The sequence below is a fragment of the Tursiops truncatus genome, chromosome 8 (genome assembly GCF_011762595.2).
Source record: "Tursiops truncatus isolate mTurTru1 chromosome 8, mTurTru1.mat.Y, whole genome shotgun sequence".
Classification (NCBI taxonomy): Eukaryota; Metazoa; Chordata; class Mammalia; order Artiodactyla; family Delphinidae; genus Tursiops; species Tursiops truncatus.
The window spans coordinates 48,637,603-48,661,581 of NC_047041.1; the positions used below are offsets into that span (position 1 = coordinate 48,637,603).

The 23,979-nt window shown below is 37.1% G+C and overlaps 1 protein-coding gene and 1 long non-coding RNA gene across 5 annotated transcripts in view; one reads left to right on the forward strand and one right to left on the reverse strand.

Annotated features, from left to right (window-relative positions):
• LOC109552313 (uncharacterized) lies at positions 1-7,257 on the forward strand. 2 transcript variants are annotated; one of them, XR_012333389.1, is made up of 4 exons: positions 1-232; positions 1,201-1,317; positions 1,509-1,620; positions 2,023-7,257. It is a non-coding gene; the product is annotated as an uncharacterized lncRNA (long non-coding RNA). The 2 variants fall into 2 exon arrangements; XR_012333390.1 differs by having other exon boundaries at positions 1,249-1,317.
• The window catches only part of PCF11 (PCF11 cleavage and polyadenylation factor subunit), a 27,215-nt gene continuing 9,600 nt past the window's right edge, over positions 6,365-23,979 (reverse strand). The window contains exons 6-16 of one of the 3 annotated variants that reach the window (XM_019948710.3): positions 23,697-23,877; positions 23,106-23,589; positions 20,990-22,554; positions 19,016-19,115; positions 13,535-13,654; positions 12,921-13,026; positions 10,679-10,862; positions 9,998-10,153; positions 9,504-9,596; positions 8,897-8,932; positions 6,365-7,492 (exon numbers count right to left, since the gene is read on the reverse strand). In XM_019948710.3, coding sequence (XP_019804269.1) covers positions 7,277-7,492; positions 8,897-8,932; positions 9,504-9,596; positions 9,998-10,153; positions 10,679-10,862; positions 12,921-13,026; positions 13,535-13,654; positions 19,016-19,115; positions 20,990-22,554; positions 23,106-23,589; positions 23,697-23,877 — 3,241 coding nt within the window. In that variant the 3' untranslated portion in view covers positions 6,365-7,276. Of the gene's footprint in view, positions 7,493-8,896; positions 8,933-9,503; positions 9,597-9,997; positions 10,154-10,678; positions 10,863-12,920; positions 13,027-13,534; positions 13,655-13,688; positions 14,840-19,015; positions 19,116-20,989; positions 22,555-23,105; positions 23,590-23,696; positions 23,878-23,979 lie in introns of those variants that run through there. The other 2 variants (XM_004323006.4, XM_073808354.1) reach the window with 2 other exon arrangements.

Genomic DNA, 23,979 nt, shown 5'->3' on the forward strand with positions numbered 1-23,979 from the left:
CTGCGTGTGTGCCTCGGGCCGGGCAGGGCCTTTTATCCTCGGCAAACCGAGTGTCATTTTTCAGTGCTGGTTGGAGCATTGGAGAAAATATATTCTTACCCTATCATTTCATAAGTATGGACAAAAGACCTAACGGAGGAGTTAGCAGCTGCAGCGCTATCATTGTTGCGTGTTACTACTGCCAGGCTCTTTGATAATCGCTTGGTACTAATTCTCACACTAATTTTGTAAGGTAGGTGTTATCCCCATTTTACAGGTGAGGAGATTCAAGGTATCAGTAATTTGCTAAGATCCAACAGCAGGTAAGTTGTGAAGCCAGTATAAAAACAGGTCATCAGTCAAAAGGCTGCACCAGGTCTCCTGACTCCAAGGTTCCTTTCACTGTAAAATGTTTACTTTCAACATTTTGGCCCAGATCTTTTTCTGCAAGCCTACTGCATAACGTGTATTCTTCCATTCATATTTATAGCAAATATATGGGTCAGGTCTTGTGCTAGCAGCTGAAAATACAGAAATTAGAATTCTCTGCCCTCCAAGGGCATCACCCACCTTGATTCTCCTTTTACCCTGTTTTTTCCTATCCTTTTGCCACAGGTTTTGTTTAGTGAACACAGCTGGCAAATTCCCCCGACCCTACCTTTCCTCTCTTGAAATACAGTAAATGCCTTTCTTTAACTTCCATGGCCTCTTGTAACATTAATAACTTCCATTTGTTGAGTTCTTATGATGAATCTGGCACTGTACTAAGCGCTTTATATTAGTTTTTCTGTTTAATCCTTCACCTAACCTACCAGGATAGTATTACTGTTCCTTTCTACAGTTAGAGAAGTACAGCACCAAAGTTAATTGCCTGAGGGTACACAGCTAGTAAGTATTAAGTCCTCGCATTAGGTTTCCAACCTAGATCTTTGATTTTGCTGTGCATACTCCTCGAAATCTCTTGAATTCCCACATCCTTTATTAGACCACTTATCATACTGTATTACAATTACCTGTTTAACAGGTGGTTCTCACCCCTACCCCGCAGGGACTCTGACCTTCTGGAAGGTGGAAACTGTATCATTATTCATCATGGCATTCCTAACATTTAGAATACTTAGTTGAAGGGAAGGAATTACTAACTGTTGTGTGGGTAAGTGGGTTGATGGTTGGTTGATTGTCTGGTGGATGAACTGATAGATTGAAAGTAAAATTTTTCAGGGACTTTGCTGGTGGTCCAATGGTTAAGACTCTGCACTTCCACTGCAGGGGGCATGGGTTTGATCCCTGGTCGGGGAACTGAGATGCTGCATGCTGCTTGGCGTGGCCAAAAGAAAAGTAAGAAAAGTAAAATTTTTCAGTTGGAAAGGAATTTGGGATTAGTCAGCCCAATGCCCTCATTTTTGGAAATGGGGCAACTGAGGCCTATTGTCTTACCAGACATCTATTGAGTTATTAATATGGGCCAGTTTTTATGCTAAATGATTTGCAAATAGTCTTAATCTGTATTATTATTTCTATTTTTACAGGTGAAGAAATCAAGATTTGGCCAAGATCCCATAACTAGGTGGTGGGGATTTGGAACCCGCTATGACTGAACTCCAAATTAATACAGTGTTTGTAGCCACTTATATAATAATGGTAAAGGCATTACTTTTTTGCTCTGTTGTATGGATAAACACACTGAGGCTGAGGGAATAAGGCAGCACACTCTTAAAGGATACACACTTGGTGGAAAGGATCAGAAAAGGAAACAGAAACATAGAGAAGCAGAAAAAGTAAAATCTCCCAAAATAAACTTGAAAGGAATTAAAAATAAAAGCAGAAGTTAAAGAAATAGAAAATAAAATTGATCATAATAGTAGCTGATGTTCAAAAAGAACAATAAACAGACAGCAAATCTGAGGAAGAAGAAGAGAGAAAACAATATCAGAAGCAAAGGGAACACATTACAGATATTAGGGACTTTGAAAACAAGTGAATTATTTAGTGTAACCTTATAATCTTAAAAATTGACTTGGACATTTTTTTTTTTTTTTGCAGTACGCGGGCCTCTCACTGCTGTGGCCTCTCCCGTTGCGGAGCACAGGCTCCAGACGCGCAGGCTCAGCGGCCATGGCTCACAGGCCCACCCAGCCGCTCTGTGGCATGTGGGATCCTCCCGGACCAGGACACGAACCCGTGTCCCCTGCATTGGCAGGCGGACTCTCAACCACTGCGCCACCAGGGAAGCCCAGACTTGGACAATTTTTAGGAAAATATAAATTTTTTAAAAATTGGCTGAAGAGTTAGAAAACGTTAATAAACTGATAATTATAAAAGAATGCCTGGGCTTCCCTGGTGGTGCAGTGGTTAAGAATCTGCCTGCCGGGCTTCCCTGGTGGCGCAGTGGTTGAGAGTCCACCTGCCAATGCAGGGGACACGGGTTTGAGCCCTGGGCCACAAAGATCCCACATGCCGTGGAGCAACTAAGCCCGTGCATCACAACTACTGATCCTGTGCTCTAGAGCCCGTGAGCCACAACTACTGAGCCCGTGTGCCACAACTACTGAAGCCTGCACGCCTATAGCCCGTGCTCCGCAATGAGAGAAGCCACGAGAAGCTCGTGCACCACAATGAAGAGTAGCCCCCACTCGCCGCAACTAGAGAAAGCCCGTGAGCAGCAACAAAGACCCAACCAGCCAAAAATAAATAAATAAAATTAAAAAAAAATTCAATTAAAAAAAAGAATTATGTGGGCCAATAGCGATTAAGAGGCTAAGAAAAGCACACTGGTTTTGGCAAGGAGTCATTGATAATATTCAGGAGAGCAATTTTAATGAAATAGGCAAGATGTAAAAACCAGATTGCACGGGATTTCAAGGTAAGTGAGGGACTGACTATGAAGGAAGTTTCTCAAGTGAAACAGGTTTCAGAACACACTGAAGTGGGCATCTCAGCATTCCAGAGACTCAAAACCCTTTTAAGTAGGAAGCTTATGGTTACAATGAGTAAAATTGGCTAGTCCTCCATCTCTACCTCAATTTTTCCAAAGTGGGGTGATAAGTCAGGTTGTTCCTCTAATCCCCTGTAAACCAGCTCTTTCATCTAGTTCTAGAGGAGGGAGTAGGACCAACTCCAGGACAAGAATTAAGTGGATTTTGGTAACCGTCTCTACTCTTTTCTGCCTATAGACCCTCTTACTTCCCAAGCATTCTTTCTTTCCCTTTGGTGCTCACCTCTAATCCCTCACTGGGGCACCCCATGGGTGCATTTTTGCTCTTATTCTTTAACTTGCTCTTCCCCACCTGCCCAACAAAGTGTTCATTATTTCAGAGAGCTGACCCCATATAAGAGTAGGAGGAAACTTCCTACTCCTACAGTAGAAGTTCAGGCCTTTCTTGACACTAGTCTGATTTTCCGTTTCTACCTCCAGATTACCTCTTTAGTCAGCTAAACCTTTCCATTTGTAGACATGCTTAGATGCCTCCTTATATCTTCCTGAATGTTTTGTATAAACCCCTCGAAGCATTCGTTAGATGTTAAATAGGCTGTAAAGAAAGACAGCCAGGAAAATATAACTAGAATCTAAAATTGTTTATTTTAGGTTAAACTATTCTGTGAGAATCTTTTTTTTCTTTTTTTAATATTGAAATATAGTGAAATATATGTAAGTCTCAGGTGTACCACAGTGATTCACAATTTTTAAGGGCTATAATCCATTTATAGTTATTATAAAATATGGGCTAGATTCCCTGTGCTGTACAATATATCCTTGTAGCTTATTTATTTTCTACATAGCAGTTTGTACCTCTTGATCCCCTACTCCTATCTTGCCCCTCCCCCTTCACTCTGGTAACTGCTAGTTCTCTATATTTGTGAGTCGTTTTCTTTTTTGTTATATTCACTAGTTTATTTTTTAGATTCCACATATAGTGATATCACACAGTACTTATTAAATTTTTAATATATATAATAATTAGGTCCTTATTTTTCTCCCCAAAGCTTATTTTATTTTGAGCTGAATAACAAATTCCTTTGTAGTATTTAATGGAACCTAAAAGTTGGATGTTTAAAAATAGGTAAATTATGTTGAAATCAGAGAACATTGTAAATAGGGTATGAACAATGAAATTTGTAGATTTTAATACAATATTCCTTTTATTTCTTCTCACAAACTTCAACTCTTATTTCAAAAGACAGTATTCCAGGGACCTCCCTGGCGATCCAGTGGTTAGTGGTTAAGACTGCGCATTTACACTGCAGGGGGCGTGAGTTCGATCCCTGGTCAGGGAACTAACATCCACATGCTGCACAGTGTGGCCAAAAAAAACAAGACAATATTCCAGCTTCCCTGAGGCTTCCTTTAGCTTTCTTTGCTATACTCTTTTGTGTAGAATAATGGTTCTAGTTCCTAATGGTATGTGTTCACTACTTTTCCATTTTTTTAGGGGGCTAAAATTAGGTGTTGCTGATTTCTAGGTCAGTTGTCAGATCTGGCCATTTATTATAACAGAATTAACTATGGAGCTTTTTTAAATTGGGATGTAATTGACATAAAACATTAGCTTTGGTGTTTAAAAAGCTATGGAGCTTCTTAAATATTAGAGGTGTCTCTGAATGAGAATCTACTAAATAAGACTCTCGAGATAAGCAATCTCTTCTTAGCATTCACTGTGATTCTAATGCACAGCCAAATTGGGGGGCACACTTCTAAATCAATACCCAACATCTACATCAAACAAAAACTAGGAATCTCAATTTCAACTGCAAATACCTATGAACATCTCAGAGAAATACTGTCCCTCCGCCACTCCAACTAAATCCTTTTGTGCTATTGATAGTATCTCCTTCTAGCTCCGAGACTGACTTATCAGTCATCTGTTTTCAATCTTTCTCCAACAAGTTCCTTTTAAACCTAAGTGCTAACATCTCTATTTGTTCAACTACAATTAAATCTCTCCAGTTAAATTTCAGAGATGAGCAGCTTTTATTATTTTGTCCCCTCTCTCCCATACTCAACTCTTCTTCAGTCAATAGGGGATACGTCTTAATTTTTCCGTATTTCGTAACTTTGCTGACTACCTATTTAAAAAAATTTTTTTCCCATTGCTGGTTTTATTTTACTTCTTTACTTGTGCTTATTTCTCACCTCCCCACCTATAAGTCTTTAAATGTTTCCCAAATACCCTTAGTACACTTGTAGGTTTGAATGTTGCCTTCCTCTTGATTGTGACATACTTTTAATCATTTGGTAAAAGCTATGGATGGTCTTCCCCAAAAAAGGCACAACAGGAAGTTTTGCCTACATTTTTAGATTCAGACCCCAGCATTTCTTCCATGATATTGTTCATGTATATTCATATGTTGGGGCATCACATAATGTGTTTCTCTCTCTCAAATTCAGTGGACACGTTTTCTCACTCGACCTCTCTGTAGCATTTGCTAATCTCTTTAAATTTTTATTCACTTGATTCTTTAAAAACAAAGGCCAGGGCTTCCCTGGTGGCGCAGTGGTTGAGAGTCCGCCTGCCGATGCAGGGGACACAGGTTCGTGCCCCGGTCCGGGAAGATCCCACATGCCGCAGAGCGTATGGGCCCGTGAGCCATGGCCGCTGAGCCTGCGCGTCCAGAGCCTGTGCTCCGCAACGGGAAAGGCCACAACAGTGAGAGGCCTGCGTACCGCAAAAAAAAAAAAAAAAAAAAAAAGGCCAACCTTAGATGCATAAAGGATATCACCTCTGTTTAAAATTTCTAGTGGCTGCTGTGGCCATCAGTATAATACACAGTCCTCAGCATGACCAAGAAGACTCGTTCTATTCAACATTACTGGGTTTTAACCATATAAAAACACATGAAGTGTTTTCGAGCCTTCAATTTTGCTGCTTATTCTTCATAGATACCCTTGCCTCCTACCAGTGTGGACACCACTTCAATTTATCCTCCAAGACTCAAATACCACCACCTCTATAAAGTCTTCCTTAACCAACCTCCAGGTAGTCTGATGTGCCTATTAGGGTATTTTTGTAAATTGCAGAAATATTATGGAATGGAATGAAGCAAAGCCAGGTTCTCATTCTTGTTTTACAATTTTATAAGTGAATGATTCAATTTCATCTGTAAACTGGGGATACCACCTACCATTTAGAATTATTTGTAAGTATCAGAGGAAATATATGTAAAGAGTTTGCCAATGCCTACCATATAGTAAGTGCTCAACACATTTCATTGTTTTATATGCCTATCTCCTCCAACAGATGGCAGAAAAGATTAATCTTGCATCTCAGAGTGCCTGGCTCATAGCAGGTGCCTCATTCATGTTTTCAAGAACAGAGTGATGAAAGATATAGGAAAAAGAAGTCACTTTCTAAAGGCACTTAAGAAATAAAAGAGATACAAACTGGAGTTTCTTCATCATTCTATTTATTACATGTATGAATATTAACATCTCATGGCATCCATCTAATTCAGTCAAAACCAACAAAGGAAAAAAGGTTAACCATGTTTCAAATTAACATTCTTACAGATCCCCCTGTAACTTAAAATAGAAATATGTTCATCTGCATTAAGTTATTTGACAAATGTGAAAAATGTCCTTTAAAAAAAAAAATCACCTTTAGTACTTAAATATATTTGTTAATCATTTGATGGCATCAGTGTCCAAGTTCAAGAATAAAAGTTGCTTCATTAGATGCTTTGCAAAAATGGATATCTGGATGGTTCTCTATAGCTGGAGATATATATATATGCAATTATGTCCTATTCCATTTAAAAAATTTTTTCAAATCTGGCTTTTCAATTTGAGAAAAGTCCTGCAGTGCTCTCACAACCCCCTTTTGAAGGATAAAACTAACTCAGACTTTGCTTCTTTAATCATGGGAAGCTGCTGGAAAAAAATCTTATGTTGAAATTGCTGTTTAATTCCATTTTCACCCAATAAAAAGTACAGAAACACTGTCTTTATTTGATGGTGTGCATAAATATTACACTCCATGGATAGCAAAAATATTTTTTTATTTATAATTTACAGTTTCACAAGTGAAAATCGTACATTTTTACACATACAATTTCATTTTGTTAAATTTGCACACATCTACAGAACTTTCACACAACAAGCACCTGAAACTGTGCAGGCAGTAGGAAATGCAAATACTAAAATGTATTTATTAACCAAATGATAGCTGAAGGCCCTGCCTCAGCTAGACAATTTATATAGATATGTCTGTATATACATAAAAAATTCTTCACCTTCTAGATTTCAACAGCAGCTTTTTTTTTTTTCTTAAAAAAAAAGAAAAACATACCTTTCTCATTTTACTTAAACTGACTCGACTGTGTCATTTTCTGTTTTAATTTCAGTGGCTGTTGCTATGCTTTCCTCTGTACAAGCTGGTGGAGTATCAATCCGTTCTTCCTTAACTTTGGGACTTTCACAGGGTTCCTGCAATTCGTTTTTAACAATGTTCAACATAATGTTCAAGGGATTTTCAACTGGTGTCTTGCTGGGAGATGGTGTACAATCAAATGAAGATGTCTACAAAATGAAAAACCCTTTAAGTACTGATTAAAGTTCACAAGTATCACATTAAGTGACAGTTTTATAAGACCCTTGTATGGGCAAAGAAATATATACCAAACACAATTGAAAACCCTGCTTTCCCACAAAACATGCCATAAAGGCAGCCAATTAATAAAATGTATATTGAGGGACTTCCCTGGTGGCGCAGTGGTTAAGACTCCGCACTCCCAATGCAGGGGGCCCGGGTTTGATCCCTGGTCAGGGAACTAGATCCCACACACATGCCGCAACTAAGAGTCCACATGCCACAACTAAGGAGCCAGCGAGCCGCAACTAAGGAGCCTGCTGGTTCAATGAAGGAGCACACATGCAACGAAGGAGACCGCCTGCTGCAACTAAGACCTAGCACAACCAACTAAATAAAATAAATATAAATAAATAAATGTATATTGAGCATCTGATATGTGCTCAGCAATGAGCTATGGTAAGAAAAGCAGTAATATAACGACAAAAGAAGCTGATTCAATGATTAGACACGTTTCTATATTTTAATCCCAATATAACCCCCTACATATATCCTGGGATTTGTTGCTCCTAATTTCAAATACCCTAAGGATTTTTTTTTCTTTTTTCCAGTATGCGGGCCTCTCACTGTTGTGGCCTCTCCCGTTGCGGAGCACAGGCTCCGGATGCGCAGGCTCAGCAGGCATGGCTCACGGGCCCAGCCACTCTACGGCATGTGGGATCTTCCAGGACCGGGGCACGAACCCATATCCCCTGCATCGGCAGGTGGACTCTCAATCACTGCGCCACCAGGGAAGCCCTACCCCAAGGATTTTTTAAAAATCCCTCAAAACCATCAAAACACCCTACAAACTCTAATCTTTTGATGACCTAAGTATATATTCCAAACTGCCCCTTGAACTTGTGAAACAAATATTATTTGACAGTTAAGATGTTCCACTGTTTGGTTTAAAAAAAAAATGGTCACTCTACAAATATGAAAATTTGAATTTCCAAGGTCAAGAGACTGATTTTTTTTTGTATTTCATGTATGATAATTTAAAAATTATTCCTATATTACATGGCCAAGTGGAGTAAGCAGTAAATGCTACCCGTAACTTATAGAAAATTATTCCCATCATGAACCTTCTCATTCTCTAGGCCTAGTACTCTAGTAGAAGACATCATCAAGATTCAAATGAAGAGAATGCGAGGAATGATACAAAAATTTCAAAATTTAAATCAGACCCTATCAACCTAGCACCAATATTTTGTGAACAACCTAAATGCTACATCAAAACTAAGACAGCTCAACACATCAAGATTAAAATAAAAATGTTGCCCAGATGCAAAAAATAACTGAAAATAAAATTTATCAATGTAAAGGAGAACAAACAGTAACCAAAAAGAACTTACATTTTGATAATCTTCATAACATGATGGATGATAAATCTGAAGCAAAAACAAAAAAGTAAGTAAGTATTCACATGCATATTCATTTCTAATGGACTATTCTGGTATGATTTGCTTTTAAAATGTAAACCAGAGATAAACTATCTTTGGAAAGGCAACAAAAAATCATTTGGTCACAAAAACGGATAAAAACAAAATTTTCATCCTGATTTCCCTTAAAACTTCCTTTATATATTTAAGTAGATAACATGGTATGTTAAGACAGAAACAACTTTGATGATGAAATATAAATTCAGAATCAAAATAGTGTGGTTAGGCAGAAAGAAGACTAACTAGACTCAGAAGATCTAGTCCTGGATTTATCATTAACTAGTTATGCAACCTTTTTTATAAAATGAGTACAGGACCAGATGATTGCTAAAATGCCTTCCAACTCACACACTCTGACTCTCTAAAGTCCAATACCTTAGAAATACCACTTCTATTAAAAACCAAAATAAAAATGCAATTAACACTTTTCTTTCAAAGTAGTGAGCTACCCCTATAAACATTTTTTTTTAAAAATCTTAATACTTCCTTTTAAAGTACTTCATAAAGAGCTGAAAATTACCTTTCCATCTACTCTAATAGCATTTTTTAAATGCCACTCCTCCTCTTCTTCATCCCAGTACTGTTCAAATTGTTCTTGACAAATTTCACAACTCTAAAATAGAACCATATAAAAATGAAGTTTACATAATAGAACACAATGCCATTAAGTAAAAATACAGAAACATTTTGTTAAGTGGAGAAAGGAATTTAAGAGTTTTCTGAAAATTTAAACAATGTTCAAATATATAATACAAAGTAAGATCTAAGGATTTCGCATTCTTCCATGCAAAAATAATTAACATTTCACAGCTCTTGGTCACAGATAAATATGTAGTAACTACAGTGGTTATGAAACCCGAAGCCAGATAACAAGAATAACATTGAAGAGTAAAGCTTACAAGAAGTCTCAAAATCATTAAAAAAGGGATGTAAATAAAGTTATATTTATGATTATTTACTTAAAGGAAGTGAAAGGCATGACCAGAGGTAGAAAATTGAACATTGTTCTTTTACCTCAACTGATCCTGCTGGTCCAGCAGGTACACTTTGGAACTCCTTTTCTTTAGCAGCCTCCTGAGTTTTGAGCACGACTTCTTCGTGCACCTTTTCAAAAAACTGGCTCTTTGCACGTTCTTCCAGATCAGCTATTTCCTCAAATTCTATCCAGTCCTTAAAAAGAGTTAATTTAAAAAGAGTATATTCATTTGTTTCTAGACTCTTACTGAACACCTTCAATACAATGCCATTTAAATGTAAGAGTACTTTCTTCTACAATATGCTTTAATATTGATTATTTAGAATTATACCATCTTTTTGAGCCCCATAACTAATAGACAACATAAAGCAACTAATGAACAATTAAGATCTTAACATTAACATTCCTTTAACTCTAGAATTACAACTACTAATGTAAATAAGATAAATTTCATGCACAATTTTTTACCAAAAAAAATCAGTCATAGAACCTTGGAATTTTAGAACTAGAAGAAACCTGTGTTCTACTCTTAATTTCAACAAAAAACAAATACATACTCTTCACATTTTTTTTAATTAAAAAAACCTTTTATATTCTAAGGGTCAAATTTTATTCAAAAAATTCACTAGTTAGTGCTCAGCAGTTACCTAAACTAATATACTTTTGAATGATATAATTTAAAGGCTAAAAGATAGTTCAGAGGCACATGAATTACTTACTGTTAAACTGTAGTACCAACGTCTATGAGTGACTTTTCTGCTTACATCTTTTTCAGTTCTATTTTGTCGATAATGCCAGTCCAAGTGATCTGCATATACATCTGTCTGTGATGTTGTAAACCTCATTCCACAAGAGTAACACTGAATACCAGTATACAGTCGATTTATAACACTATCATAACGTCTGTTTTGAAAAATACAGAAATAATCTTTAGTTCTGATACTGTGGCTGACTTAATGGCCTTAAAAAAAAAAGGCAGTTATAAGTACTTCAGTTTTCCATATTTTGATAATGGTGAAGCCATTATTATGTAACAAAATAATGTTTCAGCCAACAGCTGGCTGAAAGAATTAATATCCAAAGATCAATAATATTCTCTAGTAATGTGTCAGTGACTCTCTTTACCTTAACTTTGGTTAATTTTGGAACATGGTGTCTACCCTCTTATCAATAGGCCTGGCCCAGTTACTTATTTCCTTCTAGCTAATAATGGAATGATCATCTGCTAACTAATAAGGCAATAGTTGGCCTGTTCTTAGAGTAATGTCAATATCAGGGTGGATATGGCAGAACAATTAGATTTCACCTCTCCAGATCTTCGCGGTTTTAAATAACTAAACTGTCCCACCCTGATGTAAAGAATACTGAAAGAGGTACAGAAGAAGTAATAATAGTATGGGTAACTAAAAAGAAAAAGTAGAAGACTAGTGGGAAACTGAAGTCAGCAATAATCAGTTTTTTAAAATTCTGCACTCCTTATCTGGAAAGAAATAGGTATGCAGAATAACTAAGTGAACAAACTGGGCAGTTATTAACTCCAGAAATTTTTTTTAAATAGTAGAAAAAAGCAAAGCACAGTACATAGTACTTTGTATACCAGAAAACAAAATATTTAGAATCATAATATTAATACTGAATAAAAATTTAATGATAAATGGCTTTATAACTATATGGAGGAGAGTTGGGAGGGCAGTAAAAGAGCTACCTAAATCTTCACTTTCAGGAAGTCAATAAATTGTCTAAATGGGATAAATCAAGAAATGTAATAAATCAGAAAACTATGTATCTTTTGTGGCCTCTCCCGTTGCGGAGCACAGGCTCCGGACGCGCAGGCTCAGTGGCCACGGCTCACAGGCCTAGCCGCTCTGCGGCATGTGGGATCCTCCCGGACCGGGGCACGAACCCATGTCCCCTGCATCAGCAGGCGGACTCTCAACCACTGTGCCACCAGGGAAGCCCAGAAAACGATGTATCTTTTAAGAAATAAAAAAGTAAATGCCAAGAACCATAGATAAAAGAGTTAAGAAATGGTTGCCTCAGGTAAAAAGTAGTACTAGGAAAAAGGCATGCCATCTTTTATTATAAGCCTTTACTGTAAGACTTTCATTATAAAGTTTTAACTATGTGAAAAGTATCACTTTGAAAAACATTGTCTTTAAAAGGGTGAAACCCGTATAGTACAGGAGACTACACTCAGTGTTTTATAATAAAAGAATCTGAAAAAGTGTATATTGATATATATTATATATATATAAAACAATCACTTTGCTGTACACCTGAAACTAACACATTGTAAATAAATTATGCTTCAATTTAAAAAAGAAGATGAAACCCATTAGCTGTTCTATTATTTTTAAAAGTACTCATAACAATATAATGGATCCATAAAGCAACTGTAAATGTTTTTTATATAATATAGGCAATAAAAATTTATGAAAATATATGCACCAAATGTTAACACTGGTTATCAGTAAAGTGGAAATTGTAGGTAATTTTATTTTCTTGATTTTATTCATTTGTATTTTCTATAAAATGAAAAAAAAATTTATTTTTTAAATACTAGACTACAAAAACCTCATTTTCTTAACTTCAAAGGCATGAGAATATCAATACAGAAAAAACAGTGATGATTAAGAGAAAATAGAGATAAAAAGGAAAACCTGAGTGATTACTAATACCTAATCCTTAAACTCCCTAAACTTGTTATACTAAACAGAGATAATAAAAAACAGAAATTTGGGGGTAGACTTTTGGCCTAAATACTTGTGCAGCAAACATATTTGAAAAGAAGATAACAGGCTTCCTTAAGTTTATGTTATGTATATTTTACCACATTAAAAAAGGGAAAACAGGCTTCCTAAATTTTAAAAACAGTGAGGGGTAAGACGAATAGGTCTAGTGATAATATCCACTGTTATTAAAGTCACCGTCCCTTTTACCTTAGAAAATTAGATTACATACTGTTTCAATTCTTCAATTGTAAAATTGGTAAGATCTGGAACGTCTTGATCTTCATTTTGATCTTCTTCCTCCTCAGCAGGGGGCTGAGCAGCAACTTCATTTACTTCTTCAATTGAAAAGAAACACAGCAAATATCTCAAAACCAGTGTCCATGTATTCTTTATAGGGGAACGCTATAGTGTTAGAAGCGTATGGAGAGCCCCATCTTGCCTATTCAGTGCTCCTGATCTTAGGTTTTACTGGCAAGTAACCTAATACAATTCTTTATTTTGATAAGTGATATTAGGTCTGGTCTCTTAAAAGTCAATCTTCATGAAATTCATCAACATTCTAATTATTTAATTATAAATAAGCTAAAATAATACAGAATAACTAGAAAAAGTCTGCACATGGTGTTTGCAGGAATGTTAGTTAACTGAAACAATGTCCTCTATAAGGCTAACAGTTCCTTGTTAGAAAAATTTTTTTTTATTTCATTATAAACCAGTTATATAAGTATACCTAAGAATTCAACATTGTAAGAAATTTTAGCATAGAACACATCATTGTATCATATCATACATCTTTATAACTTAATAAAGCTTTGTGTAAATGAATTACAGAACCATACTTACGTGTTGTAGCTGAATCAGGCTGGGACAATTTGAGAATTCCTGTTTTTAGCAGTTTTGAAAACAATTCATTTACATCCACCTGACTGAGATGATTATCAGGATATCCCTTAGGAAGGACACCTTTAAAAAAATAACACTCTTAAAATAAAAGTAGAACTTAAAGATGCAAATTATACTAAGGATTTTTAAAGTTTTCTTCAAGATATCCTATCAACATTAAACTTAATAAAATCTTGTTAAGATCAGTGTAATTACCAAAAGTGAACTTTGCATTTATGTCAGCAAATCATGACCTCTTAAAAATATATTCTAAGACGAATACTGAAACCCACTAATACTTTATACGGGCATACGTGTTACCTTAAAAAACCAGTATTACCCACTGTTGCCCAATTAAATCCATGCCAAAGAAAAGCAGAATACTGAGGGCAGAGAGCTTCATGCTCCCTTCTATGCAATGCAGCACCACACCTCTAGGTCCAACTTTTCACCCTTCCAATTCTCTATTCTTCACCTAACCATATTGGCAAAGGTCGTTTTGCATAGATGAAGTAGGCTACCATCTCTTAGCACAGATTTCTAGGGGAAAAAAATACCCAGAGCCTAAATGGAAGTACTCCTGCCCAGCCCCCCAGCTCCCCCCACCTTCCCATAACTACCCAAGGGAACTAATGCAGGGAGATGAGCCATGTGGCTCAGAATATACCTGCCCCTCTGACCCTTGATCAATTACTGCCCTTGCAAAGCAGTTCAGGCTGTTGCTGAAAAGGTGTCAGGCTTACTAAAGCTTCAAAAATCTGAATAAATGAAACAAGGATAACAATCTTTTCCTTAAGCTCACTGGTGAGGAATCAATCCAATTCCATATTTTGCTAAGCACTAATTTAAAAATTACAATTCTTTAACTCAACTATAAAAACAGAATTTTAATATATTTGTATGTCACTACTATGCATCTTATTTACCACACCTCTAGAAAAAAGTTCTGAATCACTAAAAATTCCTCTTAATGGCAGAAATTCAATTTGCATCCACAATACAATACATAATCTCTGCCCTTAACCACTGCATATTCTTTACACTTAGCACAGTGCCTTGTATACAACAGGCTAATTAATGTCTGTTGAAATGAAATGTCTGACTACATGAATGAATAAATCAACCTCAACGATCAATTACAACAGCCACTTCACACAATAGTTTAACATTTACCTTTCATTAGAATTAGCTATTTATATGTCTAAGAATCATAACTAGCTTATCACATGTCTTCCAGCAGTCAAGTTTAGTGATCAAGAGCATGAACTATGAAAAAAAAAAAAAAGAGCATGAACTATGGAACCAGACTCCTGGGATTCTAACTAGAAATTCCACTTTCTAGTTGTGTGACATGATCAAGATACTTATCTGTATCTGTTCTTTTTACCTGTAAAAGGGTAACAATAATTGTTCCTACCTAAGGTTGTTATGAGGATTAAATGAATTAATATTTGTAGAGCACTGAGGTGTTTGGCAGTATATATAATATTTGTTTAAAGAAAAACAGTCAAGTGAAATAAGACAGAGAAAGACAAATACTGTACGATATCACTTAGATGTGGAATCTAAAAAATACAACAAACTAGCGAATATTACAAAAAAGAGGTAGACACAAAAAGAACAAGAACATACTAGTGGTTACCAGTGGGAAGAGGGAAGAAGGTAGGAACAATATAAATATAGGGGTAAGGGATTAAGAGGTACAAACTATTAGGTATAAAATAAACTCAACGATATACTGTATAACACAGGGAATATAGTCAATATTTTATAGTAACTATAAACCAAACAAAAGCTTTAAAAATTGTGAATCACTGTATTGTACACCTATAACTTATATAATTTAAAAAAACACACAGAAGAAAAAAATTTTAAAAAGGCCTCCTAGAGTAATGGAAATAAAACCAAAAATAAACAAATGGGACCTAATGAAACTTAAAAGCTTTTGTACAGCAAAGGAAACCATAAACAAGACAAAAAGACAACCCTCAGAATGGGAGAAAATATTTGCAAACAAAGCAACTGACAAAGGATTAATCTCCAAAATACAGAAGCAGCTCATACAGCTCAGTATCAAAAAACAAACAACCCAATCCAAAAATGGGTGGAAGACCTAAATAGACATTTCTCCAAAGAAGATATACAGATTGCCAACAAACAAATGAAAAGATGCTCAACATCACTAATCATTAGAGAAGCGCAAATCAAAATCACAATGAGGTATCACCTCACACCAGTCAGAATAGCCATCACCAAAAAAATCTACAAACAATAAATGCTGGAGAGGGTGTGGAGAAAAGGGAACGTTCCTGCACTGCTGTTGGGAATGTAAATTGACATAGCCACTATGGAGAACAGTATGGAGGTTCCTTAAAAAACTAAAAATAGAACTACCATATGACCCAGCAATCCCACTACTGGGCACATACCCTGAGAAAACCATAATTCAAAGAGACATGTACCACAGTGTTCACTGCAGCACTATTTACAATAGCCAGGACATGGAAGCAACCTAAATGTCCATCGACAGATGAATGGATAAAGAAGATGTGGCACATATATATACAATGGAATATTACTCAGCCATAAAAAGGAACAAAACTGAGTTATTTGTAACGAGATGGATGGACTTAGAGCCTGTCATACAGAGTGAAGTAAGTCAGAAAGAGAAAAATAAATACCATATGCTAACGCACATAGATGGAATCTAAAAGAACAGTACTGATGAACCTAGTGGCAGGGTAGGAATGAAGACACAGTAGAGAATGGACTTGAAGACACAGGGTGGGAAGGGGAAGCTGGGACGAAGTGAGAGAGTAGCAGTGACGCATATACACTACCAAATGTAAAATGGCTGGCTAGTGGGAAGCTGCTGCATAGCACAAGGAGATCAGCTTGATGCGTTGTGAAGACCTAGAGGGGTGAGATAGGGAGGGTGGGAGGGAGGCTCAAGAGGGAGGGGATATGCGGATATACACATACATATAGCTGATGGACTTTGTTGTACAGCAGAAACTAACACATCATTGCAAAGCAATTATACTCCAATAAAGATTTTAAAAATAAATAAATAAAACAATACTCTGAGCTGCATGAAACAAAAAAAAGCTTAGGACACTTTCAGATTTTATTTGATTTTCTGTGCATTTAGAAACAGGAATAAGAGGTGATTCTCAGAACAGGTTTGGAATTTCATAATCAGGTACCCAATGATGGTGTCTAACTTATCAACCTAGTGAACAGCTGTTTAATGTTTATTTTACTGTTTTTATTTATTTGGCTGTGCCAGCTCTTAGATGCAGCATGCAGGATCTAGTTCCCTGACCAGGGATCAAAGCTGGGCCCCCTGCATTGGGAGCACAGAGTCTTAACCACTGGACTACTAGGGAAGTCTGAACAACTATTTAGAGGAAGAAAAAAAAAGTCCATAGATCCTGCTACACTATAAAGCCCTTAGAAGGATAAACCTTATTAAAGTCATCCTAGCACAATGCCTAGAATATAGCAAGTGATCACTATTTGTTTGGATGAGTAAATGAACATATTTACTACTAGGAAAAGAGTGTTTTTACTTTAAATTTTGAGAAAAAACCTTACAGAAGCCAAATATTGAACACTAAATACTTTTCATATCTCTTTAAGTAAAACTTGAAGAAGGAAAGCATATCTAACATCTCATTCAATAACCTCCAACCCAGGAAATAAGATGTGATTTCCTCTGTGACACTGCTATGCCTTGTATACATAAGCACCTCAAGGTTGTAAAAGCAAAAGAAAACATGCAGGTTTTGTATATTATCTCATACAAAAAAGAGCAAAATTTGCAGTTGCTGCACGCTATCTCAAGCTACCAACTCCAATACAACAAATCCTCTACTCTACAAGAAAAACTGAGTTCTAAAGGAAAATACACCAATATAGCACTTCACAAGTTACATGGTACTTTTGCACATACGATCTCATTTGATTCTCTGGGAAAAGAAAAAATTCCCCGGCAAATCCTGACTTTTATCATATGCTATCTGCAGAGGAAAAAACTGAACCCCAGAAAGGATATTTGCTTATACTCCACCTACCTGTAAAGTAGCAGAGTGGAGATTCTAACCCTGGTCTTCTGACTTTAGACCCCAAATATTCAGTACTTTCCTTCCCTTTTCATTATAGTGAAAACAAAAAATAAGAATACTAATCCTAATTGTCAATCTAGCAATTAAAAACAAAACGTTTTCAAATTAATTGAGTGAGCTTCCTGTGATGATACAGTTTAATACTTAATGCATAAACTAGAGCTTGCTTGGCTAGGACTTCCCTAGTTACTTCAGAACTTTTGGAAAACTCTCCAAATTTGTAAACTTAATAGAGCCACGCTACAGCATGTTTCTGAAGATGGCTGTTTTAATGATTCAGAAATAAAGCAAGTACCACTACAATTTGGTTGAGTTAGCTCTCAATATATTGACTTTCCAATAATTTTAATTTATATACTTCTCATTTTTCACATATTAAAACTAAAACTTTTTTTTTTTTTTGCCTGCACCGCATGGCTTGAGGGATCTTAGTTCCCCAACCAGGGGATTGAACCCGGGCCCTTCAGCAGTGAAAGTATGCAGTCCTAACCACTGGACCACAAGGGAAGTCCTTAAAACTTTTTTTTTTTTTTTTTTTTGCGGTATGCGGGCCTCTCACTGTTGTGGCCTCTCCCGTTGCGGAGCACAGGCTCCGGACGCACAGGCTCAGCGGCCATGGCTCATGGGCCCAGCTGCTCCGCAGCATGTGGGATCTTCCCGGACCAGGGCACAAACCCGTGTCCCCTGCATCAGCAGGCGGACTCTCAACCACTGCACCACCAGGGAAACCCCCTAAAACTTATTTTTAAAGCCCTCGTATCTACTATTGTTATTGTATCCATAACAATATCGTTAAGCCTCACCCCATAGATGCTTATCATGGGCATCTAGCTAGGAAATTCTTTTAACATGTTGTTGTGTACAATTATTACCTGAGTGCCCATAAAGACATATGAATGAATCAGCTTATAATGTGATGTCTGCAGTATTCACTTAATGTTTATTGGATCATCACACACACACAAAACAAAAATTCAAAGTATCAAGTAATTGATATTTCTGAGGTTTGTCATTGACTTCATTTTACCTAAACACAAATGTCACATTCCTACCCCACCCTCTAGCTTCCACATACTAGGTCTCCTTCCCTCTTTTCTGTGGTCTACAAGTCCTGGCTAACCATCTCTAGTTGTAAAGGGGATTAGTGTGAATATACATCAACAATGTAAACAAACTCAGAAAGAAAACACAACATTCCAGTCAGATTAAATTTCTCTAAATTGCATATGCCCTCTCAAAATTGTCATTTTCTAAAACTGACAAGGTAGCTACTCAAACAATAATTGTCTTTTGAAAAACACAAAGTTCTACATACCTGAAGGATTCTGAACAAATGCTCCAGGATTTTGTGGATGAACTGGCAAAAATTGTTGTCCTTGGCCAAATGCTACTGGCTGAGCAACACCAGTCAGAACCTTTAAGAGAAATCTTGGTTTTAAGAACATCTTTTCTATATTTTTAAGTAAAACTTTAACATTCAAATTACGTTAATATATTCACAGATATCATGAGGCCTGTTTACCATAATGAAGATTTACAAGTGTAAATTACAAGTGTAAATTACAAGATTTACAAGTGTAACCTGACTAGGCTTTCTATAAAAAGGAATAAGACCTTCCCTTATATTTTTCACAGAATTATAAAAAATTGATAATGGATGTGAAGGTTCTTTGAAAAGTTTAAGATACCATGCAAACACAAGGTAGCCAAAAACTAGCTGTGTGACCTTACACAAATCACTTTACCTTGCCAGTGTTTTCTCCTATCTTACAAATAGAAATCTGACATCCAGCGATGTGATCTGTACACAATCATAATGGCCAGTAAACAGCAAAGCTGAGGCCAGAACTCACTCACTGACCTAACTCCTTTATACAGATGTCAAAAGCCTGCTTTAATTAGCAATCTGAACTCCTTTATGATCATTCTGTTAGCCATCAAACTGAGTTACAAAGTGGACTGTAAAAGATTTTAAAGGAATGTTAAAAAATAAAAGTCATGAACCAAGTACTGTACAGGCATACAATTATTGTATTTGTAGTCAAGAATGAGGTAGGACTTCTACATATTGCTACTATGTAAACAAATGCCCATTTATAAGCCTTGTTCAGTATCTTGTGTGAACCTTCAGTGGTATGTATGCGTAATAAAAACCCCATCAATTCTTTATAATGTAGGAACAAAACTAACTCAAGTCCCATTCTAGAGTATCTTGTCAATTAAGAGTACCATTTCTCTTAAAAACATACAATAGAGTATAAGTCTAACTAAGGAGGCCAATTGTTTTCCCAAACCACTGGATATGGACAGAAGGCTGCTTTCTATAAATAATGCTTCTAACATGCTTTTAAAACCTTTCTTCTTGTTTTACACTTTCTTCCATGCAATGTTACTGGCATAATAAATCTGTCCTAGTAAGAAAGTGTCACTACCTGGAAAAAAGTAAATTTAGCCCAGGAGAATTTCAGCAGGCAAGCAAAAGTAATTATTAATATCAACTGAATTAACCACAAATTATAAGCATATTGCTTTAACACTATTTCAATAAGCATCAAACATCAAACAACTGCAGTTGACTGGAATGACGGAAAGGTGGTGAAAAGTAGGAAAAGAGGAAGAAAAAGAATTACAGACTGTAAAAGCATGAGCAATTTGATTTTCTTGTTTGTTAACTCAGGCTAAGGAAGTTCTATATCAAAGAACAGTCTATAAAATCAGCTCTATGATTACTATAAAGCTCATCAAGGCTCAAAAGTTGTACAATGTAGCAGAGGTCTATGAAACACACACAACTGTATTATACTTTAATACCTTAGAAACCAAAAACAAAACAAAAAACCCACAAAACAAAAAACCATAATGAGGAGGCTATGCATATGTGAAGGCAAGGGGTATATGGGAAATCCCTATACCTCATAGCTCAATTTTGCTGTGAGCCTAAACTACTCTAAAAAAGTCTATTAAAAAAGAAAAGATTTGTGGGGGGGCGGGGGGGACTGAGATTGAGAGGATGCTCTAGATCCTGAAAGAACTAAGATCAATTTTGGATTTAAACTGCAAATTTCAGCCCCAGAAGACTCTCATCTCACTTTCCTAGCAGGTGGGGTTTTGAAGTACATTAAAAACTGCCCCCCCCGCAAAAAACTTACTAAAAAAATTAAATTTTAAAAAATCCTTTCCAACCTATAGAATAAACTATATCCTGAAAACCTTCCTCAAACACTAGAAACATTAAAAATGGTTCATATCTGCATACAATATACTTTTAGAATAACTGTAACAGACTTACCTGCTGAGATGCCTGAATATTTCCTACTGTCATTGGAGCAGGTAAATTGCCAAAGTTTCCAAACTGAGAGCTCTGAAGATTCTTCTCATCAAAGTAGTGTCCAGAAGCTCTGTTAAGGGGATTCGAGAAACTCTGGTTTCCAGGGCCATGTGGTCCATTAAAATTTGGTCCTTGAGGTGAATCAAATATTTGTTCATGTCTTTGGAACTGCAGTCCTTGGGATGGGGCATTAAAAGCATTGCCAGGTGGATCATTATATGGGCCACTCTGATTGAAAGATACCGATTCAAGCCTTTGTGAAGGATGATTGTCAAATCGTGTGCCTTGAAGACCAAGAGGAATATCAAACCTTGATGCTTGCTGGTGTTGTGGACCATCAAATCTTTGAGGTACACCATCAAATCTTGGTTGAACCTGCTGTCCAGGTGGTCCATCAAATCTCTGTGGGCCTGGCTGACCAGTTCTTTCAAATCTAGGACCTGGCTGACCATGTAATCCATCAAATCTTGGCAAGAGTGATGGCTGACCTGGTTGCCCATCAAACCTTAAAGCATGACAACCTTCAAATCTTGGACCACCTTGACCCAGAGGTCCTTCGATTCTCAGGCCGCCTCCTGGTACAGAAGGACCCTCAAACCTCATTCCACCTCCTTGTTGGACTAAAGGTCCTTCAAATCTGATCCCAACCCCTGGCTGACCGTGTGGACCCTCAAACCTAACGTTCCCACCAAGTTGATTATGTTGCCCTTCAAATCTCATACCAGCTACTGACTGACCATGGGGGCCCTCAAATCTCATCCCAACTCCCTGCTGTAGCAACGGGCCCTCAAATCTGATCCCACCTGATGGCTGACCATGAGGTCCATCAAACCTAATTGCAGCCCCTGATGGACCATGACCTCCCTCAAATCTAAGTCCACCTACAGGCTGACCTCGGGGATTATCAAATCTAAGTCCACCCACAGGCTGACCATGAGGTCCCTCAAACCTCAGACCACCCACAGGTTGACCCCGGTGTCCCTCAAACCTGAGACTACCCACAGGCTGGGCCCCTGGTCCTTCAAATCGCAAACCACCTGCAGATCCCTCAAACCTCAGACCGGGGGAACCTTCAAACCGAAAACCACCTCCTCCTGCTTGACCAATTGGCCCCTCAAACCGCAGAGGTGTCCCTACTGGTCCCGGAGGACCTTCAAATCTCAAAGGACACCCACCTCCTAACTGGCCTTGTGGTCCTTCAAATCTCAAAGGGCCACCTCCCCCCATTTGTCCCGGTGACCCATCAAACCGAAGAGAACCTGGCGTAGGAGGTCCATCAATTCTAGGGCTTAACTTATTAGGTCCTTCAAAAATCATCTTGGTTGGGCCATCTCTCGCTACTGATGGCCTGCTAGGTCCATCGTATAATGGTCTATCTTCAGCTAAAGCCGTAAGTCGCTGATTTGTATCAAGGCCGGCGAATCTTGATGCTGGGCTATCTACAAATGGTTTATCTGAATCTTCATATCTAGGTCGCTTAAGTGGAAAACGATCATTGAATGGTGATCTCTGCTCTTCTCGTACACCTTTTAAAAAGAAAAAAAAATTTATTTTCCCTGAATCTGATAATTTATATCAAATTATCCTAAAATCTTCTTCGTATATTCTTGTAAATGTTTATTCAAAAACATCCATAACTATCTCACTTTATGAGAGGGGAGGGAAAAAGACAGCAACAGGCAGCAAGTAAGAGAATGCCCTCTAGAGTCAGATACACCTGGGTAAAATAAAATACCCAGTCAGTCAATTTACTAATTATTTGACTTTGAGAGCAACTTATTTAACCTCTCCAGTCTTGTTTCCTATCTGTAAAATGGGTATAATATATATTTCATTAGGTCATTGTGAGGATTAAATCAGATTACATATATAAAGAACCTAGTAAAGTACCTAATACACGGTTGGCCTTATAAATATCAGCTCCCTTCCCTTCCCTTTGAGGGAAAAACCGAAACAAAACAAACAACGACAAAACAGAAGTCTGAACAGTCACAAAAATCCATCCCCACTTAGCTTGTTCATTTTCCCTTCACTGCTGTGTGATTCAATAGGCATAATCTGATTTAACTTTTTCTACCTTTAGCAGAGACTTGCTCGTCATGTCTTCTCCGGCCCTCATGGGGTGAAAGATTCTCAGCATAAGTACGACTCCCAGATATAGGAGAAAGACGTCTTGCTCTTTCACTAAATTGTTCTTTTCTGTCAAACTGTGCTCCACTATTCCTACTTGCATGTTTACTTTTGGATGGCTCACATTCTATTCCAGACAACAAGGCATCAGTCAAAGGGTAGTCAAAAATATCAGGATCTAAGAGATCAAGTCTTGGAAATGAATGCTGAACCTGTGTCCTTTTCAGTTTTGCTTTATGTTCATAGTAGGTTAATTCAGCATCAGTTAAGAGAGGTTTCTTTTTTAATCCACCTTTATTTTCTTCTGTAGGACTATCCCGTACATTGCATCTATGTTTACCTTCTTGATACTGAAATAGCTGTCGAATTTGATGCACAACAACAAGGAAGTCTTCCTGTGTAATTTCACCAGATGCTAAACGTTCACTCGTCTGCATAGGGGTGATAAAAGGAAATCAATATTTTAAATATAAAAAGTACTTACAAAAAACTTATAGACAAAAGGAGAATAATGACTACATGGGAACACAGTAGTTACCTTTTGAAGTAATTCTCTTTTGCTTGCAAGAGTTAACTCTTTAGGAATCTGAAGATTGGCATCTACGCTTAATCGATGCTGCTGTTTTGGAGCTCGAGGTGACAAGATTCCTTTAGTGCTTGACCAGCTCTCCCTATGCCTTAGATGAGGAGCTTTGCTATGTTCATCACCCTGTTGTAAACTGAAACCATAAAAGCAATTATGTTACTTCATAAAAAATTTTTAAATACTCAGGACCATATTTTAAGATCCTTAATAGGATCTGGCTAAAATGAATATATGT